This window comes from Antechinus flavipes, chromosome 2 (genome assembly GCF_016432865.1).
Source record: "Antechinus flavipes isolate AdamAnt ecotype Samford, QLD, Australia chromosome 2, AdamAnt_v2, whole genome shotgun sequence".
In the NCBI taxonomy this organism is placed as follows: domain Eukaryota; kingdom Metazoa; phylum Chordata; class Mammalia; order Dasyuromorphia; family Dasyuridae; genus Antechinus; species Antechinus flavipes.
In genome coordinates this window covers 141,615,545-141,627,854 of record NC_067399.1, presented here as the reverse complement: position 1 = coordinate 141,627,854, position 12,310 = coordinate 141,615,545, and the positions used below count along the sequence as shown (strand labels likewise).

Here is a 12,310-nt window from a genome sequence, read left to right as displayed (position 1 = left end):
AATGGGGAAAACTATGCACACTCACTTTTACTTTTAATCTACATGATTCTTTCTTAAGTCAAAGACAATCAACAAAACAATAAATCAAGCCCTGATTCGTAGTATCTGCTGATTTCTGAGATAAATGCTAATCTTGAACACTGAAAATTTGTGATTATGAAACTGTGAAAATTTCACCATCAGCTCTAACAAGCTGGTTAGAGCTGCTGGCTCCAGCATGCCCTTGAGTCTGACACATTCATTTTACAGATGAGGAAATAGAAGAACAGAAAAGCGATTTGCCCAAGGCTCACATAACTAATAAGTGAGCCAAGACAGGCTATGAACCCAAGTCCTCTGCCTCCAAAACCAATATTCCACGAAAACCCATGGCCTCTGAAAGAGACATGTATAGAAAAGCGTCTTGTAAATAAGAAGGGGCAACTAGATGGTACAGTGGAAGAAGATCAGGTCTGGAATCAGGAAGAACTGAGTTCAAACCCAGCCTCAGTAAATTATTATCTATGTCTCCTCAGAGAAATCACTTAATCTCTATTTGCCTATGTCCCTAACTGTAAAATGGGTATAAAAATAGCACTTATTTCCCAGGGTTGTTGTGAAGATCAAGTAAGATAATATTAATAAAATACTTGGCACAGTGCCTGACACATAGTAAGTGATTTTATGGAGAAGCTCCCACCAGGAACTCTTACCTAGAGTTAAGTAGCAATACAAGGACATACTCAACATCTCTCTGAAGAATTCTGGAATTGATTGTGAGACATGGGAGATCCTGGTGCAAGACCATCTAGCATGGTGTGCCCTCCTCAAAGAAGATGCTGTGTTCTATGAGCAAATAAAATTGCAGTAGCTCAAAAGAAACATGAGATATGCAAATTTAGAAACATCTTTAACTAAATATTCACATGGACTATTTGTGCCCAACATGTGGTAGAGCCTTCCCAGCTCCTATTGGTCTTATCAGCCACAGTCAGATACATTGTACTTTGATTCCAATGTAGTAATGTAATTTTAATCCTCTTTAAGAATGAAGGACAGGAACTAGCTTTAAAAATGTTATTACTTTTCTCTAACAAATCTCCATTCTTCATACTTACAATTAACTTGAGGGAAAATTGAGGGAAAATCTGCATTGATGGATTTATTATTGATGGAGTTTTTCCATTAATTCGAGCAGCTTCTTAGCCTGTCCTTCATAATGTCTTCACAGAATTCAAAAGATTTAAATTTACCTCCCAAATCTGTGATTTACTACTTGCCTAACTTGAGCAAGTCATCTTGCTTGGTCCCAATGACTTTCAAGGTTTGCTATAACTTCAAGAGTTCTACTCTTTCCATTGACATTTCTTTGGAAAATAACAGTTCCAAGCTCATTGAGACTGAAGGTTTGCAAAACAATTTATATACATTATCTCTCCTGAGCCTTGACAAAACCCTTGACCTAGGTACTGTAGGTGTTGTTGCCCTAATTTAAGGCTCGTAAAAGTTAAATCACAGTCCAACATCACACAGCTGGTGTGACATAATGTGGAGGTAGAAGACCGTCTGGGTTTGTATCTAGCTCCAGTGGTCACTAGCTATATGACCACAGGCACTAGGTGGCCCATTGGATGGAAAGAGCTGGACCTGGAGTCAGGAAGACCTGAGTTCACCATAGCAAGTCACGGAACCTCTGTCTACCTGAGTTTCTTTAATTGTAAAATGCAAACCTACAATAGCACCTATCCCCTAGTGTTGTCAAGAACACGAGATATTTGTAAAATTCTTTGTAAATCTTAAAGTACTTTATGAAAATATTATTATGAACCTTGAGCAAATCACTTCAGTCAATCAATAAACATTTATTAAGTGCCTACTATGTGCCACTGTGCTAAGTACTGGTTATACAAAAAGAAGCACCTCTCTCTGCTTCTTCTATAAACTGAGGCAGTCTTTGCATTTCTTATCTCATTGGGTTGTTGTGAGGAAAGTGTTTTGTTGATTGTAAAGTGCTTTTTTAAATACGAGCTATTATTCATCTAGTTTAGTCCCCTCATTGATGGTGAAAGACACTGAGACCCAGGGGAATGCTTTGTTCAAGGTTATGCACTGAATTAAGGGCAAAGCTGGAACTAAATAATCCCCAGCCAAGTGCTCATTCCACTACATCGTATAGACACTGATGGTTATGGCAATTTACCTGGATCCTGGCATAGACGGGAATGCATGCCCTTTCTTACTGCACATACTCCCAGCCCTTCTCCTTTCCCCGGACATTGATGGCCCATAAAGAACTAGTAGACCCGAGGGCCTGATCCAGTCATTTAATTTCAATCAGAGTTCCCTCTCCCTCTCTCCCTCCATCATCCCCAGCATTATCATGTACAGAGTGGTCAAGTAGGCCACAGCCTGGGGAGAGAGAGAGCCCAAGCTTGAGAAGAAAAAAATATATATATACATATATATATTTGTAGAGATGAAAAGCCAGGAGTGTTGTGTAGAGTGGTCATGAGGATGGGGGAGATGGTGGGTTAGGTGGGGAGAGCAGCTAGGGGGTGCCCCAATAAATTACATTCTTTTAAGAGCTTAATGTGGGATGGGTGGGTGGCTGTAAGAGGCCTGGGAACAGGGACATTTGGAAGCTTCCCTGGAGCTTGTCCTCAGTCGCTGGGTTGGCGATGGAAACCAGAATTCTATCAGGTTCTGATTTGAGGCTGTTGATGAAGTGAGAGGTTGTGTTCAGAAATTTCCCCAGCTAACCCGGGGCATCGGGGAAGCCAAAGAGCTGTAATAAGAGGCTCCAGAGCTTGGGGCAATGGGGAAAGAAATAGACTGAGCTAGAAGAAAGCTCCTCAGCTTGGGGTTAGGACTCCAGCAGCCTCTAAGGGAGTCCCAGGGGAAAGAGAACTAGCAGTCTGGAGAGAGCTTGTAGACAGCACATTAAGAATCCTGGAGTGATCAGAGTTTGCCTCCTGCCTTCTCACTTCTTTCATCTCTCATCCTCCCGTCTTTTGTTAGCCCACTTCTTAGTACCTGATTTGGGCAAATGTTAAGCCTTTAATACCCAGATATGGGGGTGGGAGTGGGGTCTGGGCCCTCAAACAGGGCAAACATAAACCCTTTTTGTACCAGGGTATAGCTTAGGCCTGCTTTATATGGTGGGAAAGTAGGAATGATGAAAGGAGGTAGGGTCAACCTAGAACCATTACCAGTTGAGAGAAAGTCTCTGGTTCCTAGGCCCGTGACTCATGGAGGTCTTAGTTTTACCCTTCTTCTTCTTCTCTGCTCTAGGGTACCATGTCTACCTCTTCTTCACCCCCCCCTCCACTTCCCTAAGAAGTGGTGGCTCCCAGTCAGCAGGGGAAGAAGGTACTTTGGGATCCCACAACTCCTATGTCCAAAACCCTGAAGCAGGTGTTTGGGGCTGGGTCAAAGAGAGGGGGAGGGCAGTCAGAAGAGGGAGGCCTTCTTCTTGAGTTCATTGCGTTTCCAAAGAGCCAGCTTGCCAAATTCCTCAGGAGACATAGCAAATACCCGTGAGAAGTCTTCCGCTGATAGGTGTCTCTGCAAGGGGAGATCACACAGGGATATCTTAAGGAACACTGGACAGAGAGCTTTATCGGGGGCCCTCCTTCCCTCCTTGCCAACCAGCATTTAGGCCCAGCAAGTGCCCCCTGCAACTCTCCTCCCCTAACACCACCCAGTGTGTCCCATCCTACATACCTCAAGCCTCATCCTGTCCACCCCTGGAGGCAGCTTGGAACGTCCCTTGTTGGTCACCACCAGCATCTCATAGGGATAAATCTGCTGGGGGTTGGGGGTGAGGGAGAAAGACTCTTGGGTTCTTAGGACTTTCTTAGTCTCAAAGTCCCCAAATCCCCAAAACCTCTTATCAACTGTCAGGGTATATTTGGGTCTCATGCCATTTCCCCCTCATGTCCACCCATCTCCCCTGTTGTTCTTCCAGGTCTAGCCCAGCTCATACCCAGAACCTCCCCTGTTTACCTTATTCCCCACTGACATTCCCCCGACCCTCCGGGCCCCAAAACTCCCTGGCTCTGCCCCTCACCTTCTGCTCCAGCACACAAGGTAGGGAGTTTCCCCGATCCATCCTCCCCCTCTGGCCCTCTCCATTCTGCAGGGGACCAAAGCCTCCATGAGCCAGAGTGGGGAGGGAAGACTTCCCCAGCCCTACCCTGGGCTTTTCTCCTCTTCATCAGTCAGCTTTTCAGTCCCTCATGCCCTCCCACCTCCCAGCTGACACATCCTGGGAACTCCAGATTCCTGGCAGGGATCATGTTCCCCTTCGGAGACCACTCACCTGAAGGCCTGTGGAAGAAAACAGTCATTGTTCAGAGAGAGCCCCAGGACCAGGCAGACCCTCCAGATTTTTCACTTGGCCCAGGTTCCCCCAACTTCTACTGCCCATCCCCATTTCATCACAACTTTCTTCTGAAAAGGAAATTCGTGATTGCACAGGCCTGCTAGTGTCTCCCTCCCTAATGCCAGGACCTGCTCCTCTGCTTACCTGGACTTCCTGCTTCACTCCCTGATGGACTGAACTCTGTGGACTGTAGCTGCAAAGGACACAATAGGGTCAGAGGAGGATCTACAAGTGTTTCTCATCCATACTTATTAAAATAAGGGAGCTTTCTCTTGCCCCCAAATGAGTAAAGCGGGATCCCTCACTTATTTCCTTGTCTTCTAACTTTCATATCTTGGGGCCTTACCCGGCTGAGAGTGGTCCGGCCATAGGCTGGGAGTGAGGAAGATTTGGACGTTCCTGCGTGCAAGGCTGGAAAACAGCAAGAAGCCATAAAATTGTCACTCAGGAGGGAGGGACTGGAAGGACTGGAGTCCCCTTTGGTTTGTATCTCATATTCACCCCCAACCATACTAAAAAGAGGAAAATTCTTGAGGAATATCTGGGATGCATGCCCTGTTTCCTTTTACCTCTTCCAATCCCAACCACCTTTCTAGACCCTGCTAAAATCTCATCTCCTATATCTAGTCATTTCAAACCTACATGGTAAGAGCTGAATAAATGTTGTTGCCTTACCTTGCCCTATAAGGTTGAATTCTAGTTCAATATTTGTTTAATTCAAAGTCCATTGCCTGACCCTGTAGACCTTACACAATCTGGTATTATGATATCTCTTCAACATTATCTTGTTTTGTTCCTCAGGACTCTACTCCCAAGCTTCAATTCAGTTGAGAGAACTAGTCCCTCTTTTTTCTCCCAACACACACTGGATTCTCTTGCTTTTACTTACTCTGTTCCCTCTTCCTGGAATGTCTTCCCTCTCATCTTTGCCCATTGAAATCTTTTATATTTTTTAAAGCCTACCCTAAAATGGCTACTTCCAGTAAGGCGTCTTTGATCCTCCATATTAGTAATAATTAGCATTTCGTTTTGCCACTAATTCATTTGTCATGTGACATTATGTATTATAGTTATCTGTGTTTGCATCTTTTTCCTCCATTAGATCCATTCGTGTTGAAAATATATTAGAAAGCACAGGAATAAGTGAATCTTTCCTTGATATGATAAATAGTTTCTATCTAAAACCAAGAATCAGTATTATCTGTAATGGAGATAAACTAGGGGTCTTTTTAATAAGATCAGGGGTAAAGCAAAGCAGTCTGTTATTATTATTACTATTCAGTATGCTTCTAGAAATGCTAGCTATAATAATATGACAAGAAATTGAGCAAATAAGTATAAGCAAAGAGAAAACCCTGAATAGTTATTTACTAAAACAAAAGAAAACAAGACCAAAACAACTTTAGAAAAGTTGCAAAATATAAAATACACCCACAAAATAATCGAAATTTCTTTATTTTATCAACAAAAATCCAGCAGGAAAAGATAAAAGAAGAAATTCCATTTAAAATAACTAGTCAGTATCAAATACTTGGGAGTCTACCTCCTAAGGCACACACAGGAATTACAACTACAAAAATTTCTTTACACAATAAATACAGATCTTAGTAATTGGAAAAATATTAATTATTCATAGGTAGGCTGAACTAATGTAATTAAAAGTGATAATGATTTCTCAACTAATTTACTTATTTCATGTCATACCAATCAAACTACCAAAGTCTTACTTGATAGAATTAGAAAAAATAATAACAAAATTTACATGGAGAAAGAAAAAGTCAAGAATCTCAAGGGAAATAATGAAAAAAATAGGAATAACTAGAGAAATGCAAAATAAAACAACTCTAAAGTTCCATGTTATACCAATTAGATCGACAAAACTGACAAAAAGAGAAAATGTAGAATGCAGAAGCGGCTGTAGGAAAACAAATTATTAATGTATTGATAGTTGCGATATGAGTTCTAGAAGGATGACTGAACAAGTTATGGTAGATGAATGAGATGAAAAACGATTGTTCTGTAAAGAAATAATGAAAGGAATGATTTCAGAGAAACCTGGGAAGATACGTATGAACTAATACAAAGTAAAGGGAAAACAATCAAAAGAACAGTTTCTACAATGATAACAATATTTTAAAGACAAACAACTATGAAAGACTTAGGAATACTGATCAATGTAATGACAGCAATGCAATGACCAACTACAATTTAGAGGACTCAAAAAGAAACACACTACCTACCCATCTCTTAATAGTTAATAGACTCATCATAGAGACTAAAATATCTGGGTGGGAGTGAACATGGCCAATATAGGAATTTGTTTTGTGTAATGTTACTTGTTTATAGGTTGAGTTTTCTTTTTCTTTTTGTTTTTGTTTTTTGGCTTTCTCGATGGGATGGGGAAGGGGAAAGAGAAAAGATGGATTTTCATTTTTAAAAATTTATTTAAAAAAAAGACAATAAGCTCCTTGAAGAAAAGAATCACTGAATTAATCAACTAATAGACATTTTATTAAGCACCTATTGTGGGTCAGGGGCAATTGGGTAGCACAGTAGATGGAGTTTCAGGCCTGAAATAAGGAAGACCTGAATTAAAATCTGACCTCAGACATTTACTAGCTATGTGACCCTGGGCAAATCATCTAAACTTGTTTGCCTCTGTTTCCCCATCTGTAAAATGTGAAGGAAGGAAATGGCAAACCACTTCAATATCTCTCCCAAGAAAACCCCAAATGGGGTCACAGAGAGTCAGATGTGACTGAAAAAAATGACTGAATAACAACAACCAACCATGTACCAGTCTGTTGTAGGAACTAGAGATGCAAAGTTAAAAATGGAATAATCCCTTTCCTAAAAGAACTTACATTCTAATGGAAAGACAACTTGTATATAAATAAGCACTTAGGAATACCATAATAAATGCAAAATAAATAAAAAGTGTCTGTGTGTAAGAGACATGTGTGAGACATGAAAGGTTTCAGTAAGTGATTCTTGAGCTGAGTCTTGAAGAAAGAAATTGTTTTCTTGAGTCAGAATTGAGGGAATAATGGATTCTAGGTATGGAGGAAACTACTGCAAAGACACCAACACCAAGGATGTAATGAAGTATGTGAGGAAGAAGAGGAGCAGTTCAGCTAGACCCCCATAAAGCTACCATTGATATAGTGCTTTAAGGTTTGCAAAACACTTTACAGATGTTATCTCATTTTATCTTACAACAACCCTGCCTGGCAGATGCTGTTATTATCTCCATTTTACAGATGAGGAAACTGAAGCAGGCAGCAGTTAAATGACTTGCTTGAGATTACACAACTAGTAAAGACCATTTTGCACTCAGGTTTTCCTGACTATGGGTCTAGCTCTCTATCCACTGTGCTGCTACCTAGCTGTTTAGGGTAAAGGAATGGAAAAGCTGAGATCCGGCTATGAAGGGCTTTTAAAAACGCCACAGGATTTACATTTTAATCTAGAATCAATAAGGAACAAATGGAGTTTATTTGAGTATGGGCACTCCCTTGATCAGATCCGTGTTTATGGATAATCCTGCCAGTAGTGAAATAGAAAACAGATTGGAGTAGAGAGAGATTTAAAGCAGGGAGACCAACTAGGAAATCACTGAAGAAATTCTGGTGAAAGGGAACAAAGGCCTGAGCTAGGATGGTGGTGTGTGAATGATGAGAAAAGGAGCGAGAGAGATAGCTTAGAGTAGAAATAGTAAAATGTTAATGTAAATATGAGATAAGTAAGAGTGAGAAAATGAGAATAACACTGAGTTTGGGAATATGCTCTTAGATGCTCTTAGAAATAGAAAAGTTTGGAAGAGAGAAGAGGTGGGAGAACTTGAGGCATGATGAATCTGAGATATTTATGGGCCTCTAGTTCGAAATGTCTATAGGCAGCTGGTGAGTCCATTCTATATATTTCAAGAGAGAGACCAGGATGTATGTATATGTGAGTGTATACATACATAACTGCATGCATATATATGTGTGTGTAGATGTATATATACATTGTTTTATGTATAAGTATCTGCATGGAGATATGAGATCTGGATTTTCCCAGTTCTTCACACTGATAGCTCACTGTAACCATGGAATCCATACATTGGAAGTATCCTCTATCCTTGTATAGATTGCATGGTTTTTCCCAAAACCTTCATTTCAGGAGGGCATCCAGGCCGGCCATTTCTCAGGCTACTTTTAGGGCTTCCCCTACTAGGTCCAAGGAAGGGTACTTTTGTCTCCTCCCCTCTGCAAAAACACATTGAGTTTGTCCATTAAGATATTATTGGGGAGGGAGGATTCTGGGAAGATGGTGGAGTAGGTTGGTAATTTTCAAGTTCTCCAGATTTACCCCACAAATAGATCAAATTTGCACCTCAGGGTGAACACAGACTGGTGAAAAATCCAGAAGTCTTAGAGCAGTCTTCTGCTCCTACTGATAGCATTTGGGGCTACTAGTGATACTGCCCTACAAGATCCAAAGAAAAAAAGGGCTCAGGATTAACCAGTGACACCTCCAGGCTAGTTCTGCAGAAACATCAAGCATGGACCCCTGAGTGAACTGTGTGTAGCTGGAGCCTCAGCAGGAACTACAGAAACTTTCACCTCCAGGACTGTGGGTGGAGTTGGGGTCTGAGTCTGGGAAGACTGCGTAAACCTTGGCTGATTAGAAACCCCAGGCCCAGCTGTGCTGCAGGGACAAGGCTCTGTGTGAGAAGGAATCAGCACATCAGGAGTGTAAAGGCAGTGGAGCAGGGATGCTACTGGCTGTGGGCACTTGCAGGAGATGGGAGTTCTTGGTTTGGGGTTCCTGGTCAGAGGGGAGAGCTGAAGGGAAGTCAGAGACATCATCCCCTGACCCCAGTATTAGAGGTGCTTACACTAATACCTTTTATTAAAAAAAAGAAGAAGAAGAAGAAGAAGAACCAGCAAAGAAGGATGAGTCCCATCATAGAAACATACTATGGGAACAGGGAAGACCAGGATTCATCTTCAGAGGAGGACACTGAAGTAAAAAAAAAAAAAAAAAGCTTCTACTCCAAAGCCAATGTGCAATGGCTCCCTGCCCACAGAGAATTCATAGAATAACTTATGAATTTAAAAATCAAATGAGAGACATAGAGGGGAAAACTAAAAATATAAAATAAAAACTATCCAAAAAAAACAAGATTATGAAAAAAAATCAACCAACTAAAAAAAGAGATACAGAATCTCAAAAAATGAAAATAACTCTTTGAGAATTAGAATTGGGCAAGGGCAAGCTGGTGAGAGACCAAGAAAGACCAAAAAATAACAAAACAGATTATAAAGAATGAAAAAATAGAAAGGAATGTGAAACATTAAGAAAAGTGACATATCTGGGGAACAGATCAAGAAGAGAAAATATAAGAATTATTGGACGGCCTGAAAGTTGTAACTCCAAAAAAGGACCTTGCATTATTGATACAATAATGCAAGAAATAATCCAAGAAAATTGTCCTGGAGTGATAGAACGTGAGGAGAAAGTAGAAACAGAAAAAATCCACCAATTATCACCTCCACAAGATCCTATGTGGAAAACACATAGGAACATTATTGCCAAATTTCAAAACCCCCAGATTAAAGAAAAAAAATTTTGCAAGAAACAAGAAAAAAAAAGCAATTCAAATACACTGGAGCTACAATTAGAATTATACAGCTTTTATAAGCAGCCACAATAAAAGACTGCAGGTCCTGGAATCATATTTACTGATAATCAAAAGAACTAGATCTGTGGCCAAAAATATCATATCCAGAAAAATTACCTATAATATTGAATGAGAAAAAAATGGACATTCAGTGAATTTGCAGATTTTCAGGATTTCTATCAACCAAATCTGAACTTAATAGAAAAGTTAGCACATAAGAACCAATATCAAACATCAATTTCAATGAATAACACGGAAAAATTGTTGATTTTTTTAACATGAGAAATGAATACCATATGTTTAAGACTGACATCAACAATAGGACAGCTCAGAAGAAAGACTGGGGTAGAGTTTTAGGTAAAAATAGTAATTATGTCATACAAATGAGGTGTAGAGAAAGAATAGACACAGAAGAAGTAGAGGGAGGAGGGCTAGTATTTCTGAAAACCTATTCACATCAGGAATAGGTTCAATAGGTAATACTGCATATATACCATGAAGGGTAGTACCTCAAAAATCTATAAAGAAATAAAGGGGGAAAGATGGGCAGACCAGGAAACAAAGGGTGTGGGAAGAAGACAAAGGAGGGATCCATGGGTGGGAGGAGGTTAAGTAATAGCAAGGCAAGTTAGGAGCAGAATTAAAGCAGAGTCAGCAGACACAGGAAAGATATATATGTGTGTGTCTATGTGTGGGGTATTTGTGTGTGTGTATGTATATATCTACATATATATAAATATACACATAAATATTATCTTCTTTTAACTATTGCCTGCTTAGAATTGGAGGGGGGAATGAAAAGGGGAAAAAAGAATAAAGTAAAAAAAAGGTACTCAACAGAGAACAAAAGAACAATATACAAAGAACAAAAGAAAAGATGGACATTCATGAATATAATTTCTTCTAATATACATATATTTTTTTGATCTGATAATTTGTTATTACATATTTTGAATCCTCCCTGATGTTCTACTGAGCACATGACAATATTCGCTTTTGTTTCATTTTGTTTTGTATTCCTTTTTTTTTTCTTATTCTGTTTTTTAAAATAAAATAAATGTTTTTTAAAGATACTATCGGTAATTTTGGAGAGAGTAATTTCAGTTAAGTAATGACATAGGAAGCTAAATTGCCAAGGACTGAGTAGTGAATGAGAAGAATGGAAGTAATGAATATAGACAGATTTTTCTAAGAATTTGGTAAAGAAAGGGAGGGGAGTCAGAAGATCTGAGGGTGTCCTCTGATATGGTCTACAGGAAGAGTAGACTCAACTGCAGTTGATGTTGAAAAAATTTTTAAGGGAGCCTTGTGCATATTTGTAGGCAGCAGGGAAGGAACCAGTTGTTGTTTGTCCTTCCTTCTTGAAGAGGACCATGTCATCAAGGAGACGATGCCATGATGTGTGAGTATGTTAGATTTAAGTGAGGGAGGCTGGGCAGGGTCATCTGCCTCATGTCATCTTCCAGGGGTCAGATTTGGATCAGGACAACTGGAGATGGCCCTGGATGCAGTGGGAGACCATGGCCTTTTTAAGCTAAGGTCTTTAGTAGATATCAGATTAACTGAGGCAATGCCCACTTGTAATTAGGGAAAGACTGAAGATTGGAGAGAAAAAGGGAGGATGATTGAAAGGGTAATCGAATAGAATGGGATGAGATGGAATGAGATGAGCTAAATGGCACACATGGAGGGGGTAGCCTTGATTGACTCTTATTTTATCAGAGTAAAAAAGTCAAGCCATTTCTCTGAGAGATTTTGAATTGAAGAAGAGACAAGAAACCCCCAGAAGACAGTTCCTATTTTCTCAGTTGAGGACTGAACACTGGAGAGAGAAGTGTGGGAGTTGTAGGAAGAAAAAAGGTTTAGGAAAGCCTATGTGAGAAGTGAAGAAAGGGAATAAATAAAAAGATTGCCTTGCAGCAGTGAGGACCCAGTATATAACATAAATTCTTAGTGAGCCCCATCAGCTCGGTTTTGTGACCTGTGCCAGCCTCACTCAGCAGCATGTATACAGAATCAGAAATGGCAAGTGGTAAGACCAAGGTTGGGGTTTGGCAAGGTATGAATGGTCAGTGGACAAGGAAGCAAGGTTTGGAGGATAGAAGACAGAGTAGAGTTAAATTGGTCAGTATGTGAAAGGGAAGAAGTAAAATAAGAAAAAGATAATGGCTTGAGGAAGTACTGGGGGATGGAAGGATTGGAGATCTTTGGGAGGGGTTGAGGGAGAGGGAGAGGTGGAATGTTGTGGATTAGAGTCAAATGAAGGATTGTTATCTTTT

At 40.1% G+C, this 12,310-nt stretch overlaps 1 protein-coding gene across 5 annotated transcripts in view; it reads right to left on the bottom strand.

Moving 5' to 3' along the window:
- Positions 1-1,821: 1,821 nt before the first annotated feature.
- Positions 1,822-12,310, bottom strand: part of DMTN (dematin actin binding protein) — a 42,415-nt gene continuing 31,926 nt past the window's right edge. For 2 of the 5 annotated variants that reach the window (XM_051975671.1, XM_051975670.1), the window contains exons 11-13: positions 4,710-4,774; positions 4,508-4,556; positions 4,104-4,308 (exon numbers count right to left, since the gene is read on the bottom strand). In XM_051975671.1, the coding sequence (XP_051831631.1) occupies positions 4,274-4,308; positions 4,508-4,556; positions 4,710-4,774 (149 nt within the window). In that variant the 3' untranslated portion in view covers positions 4,104-4,273. Of the gene's footprint in view, positions 3,544-3,702; positions 3,784-4,048; positions 4,309-4,507; positions 4,557-4,709; positions 4,775-12,310 lie in introns of those variants that run through there. The other 3 variants (XM_051975674.1, XM_051975672.1, XM_051975675.1) reach the window with 2 other exon arrangements.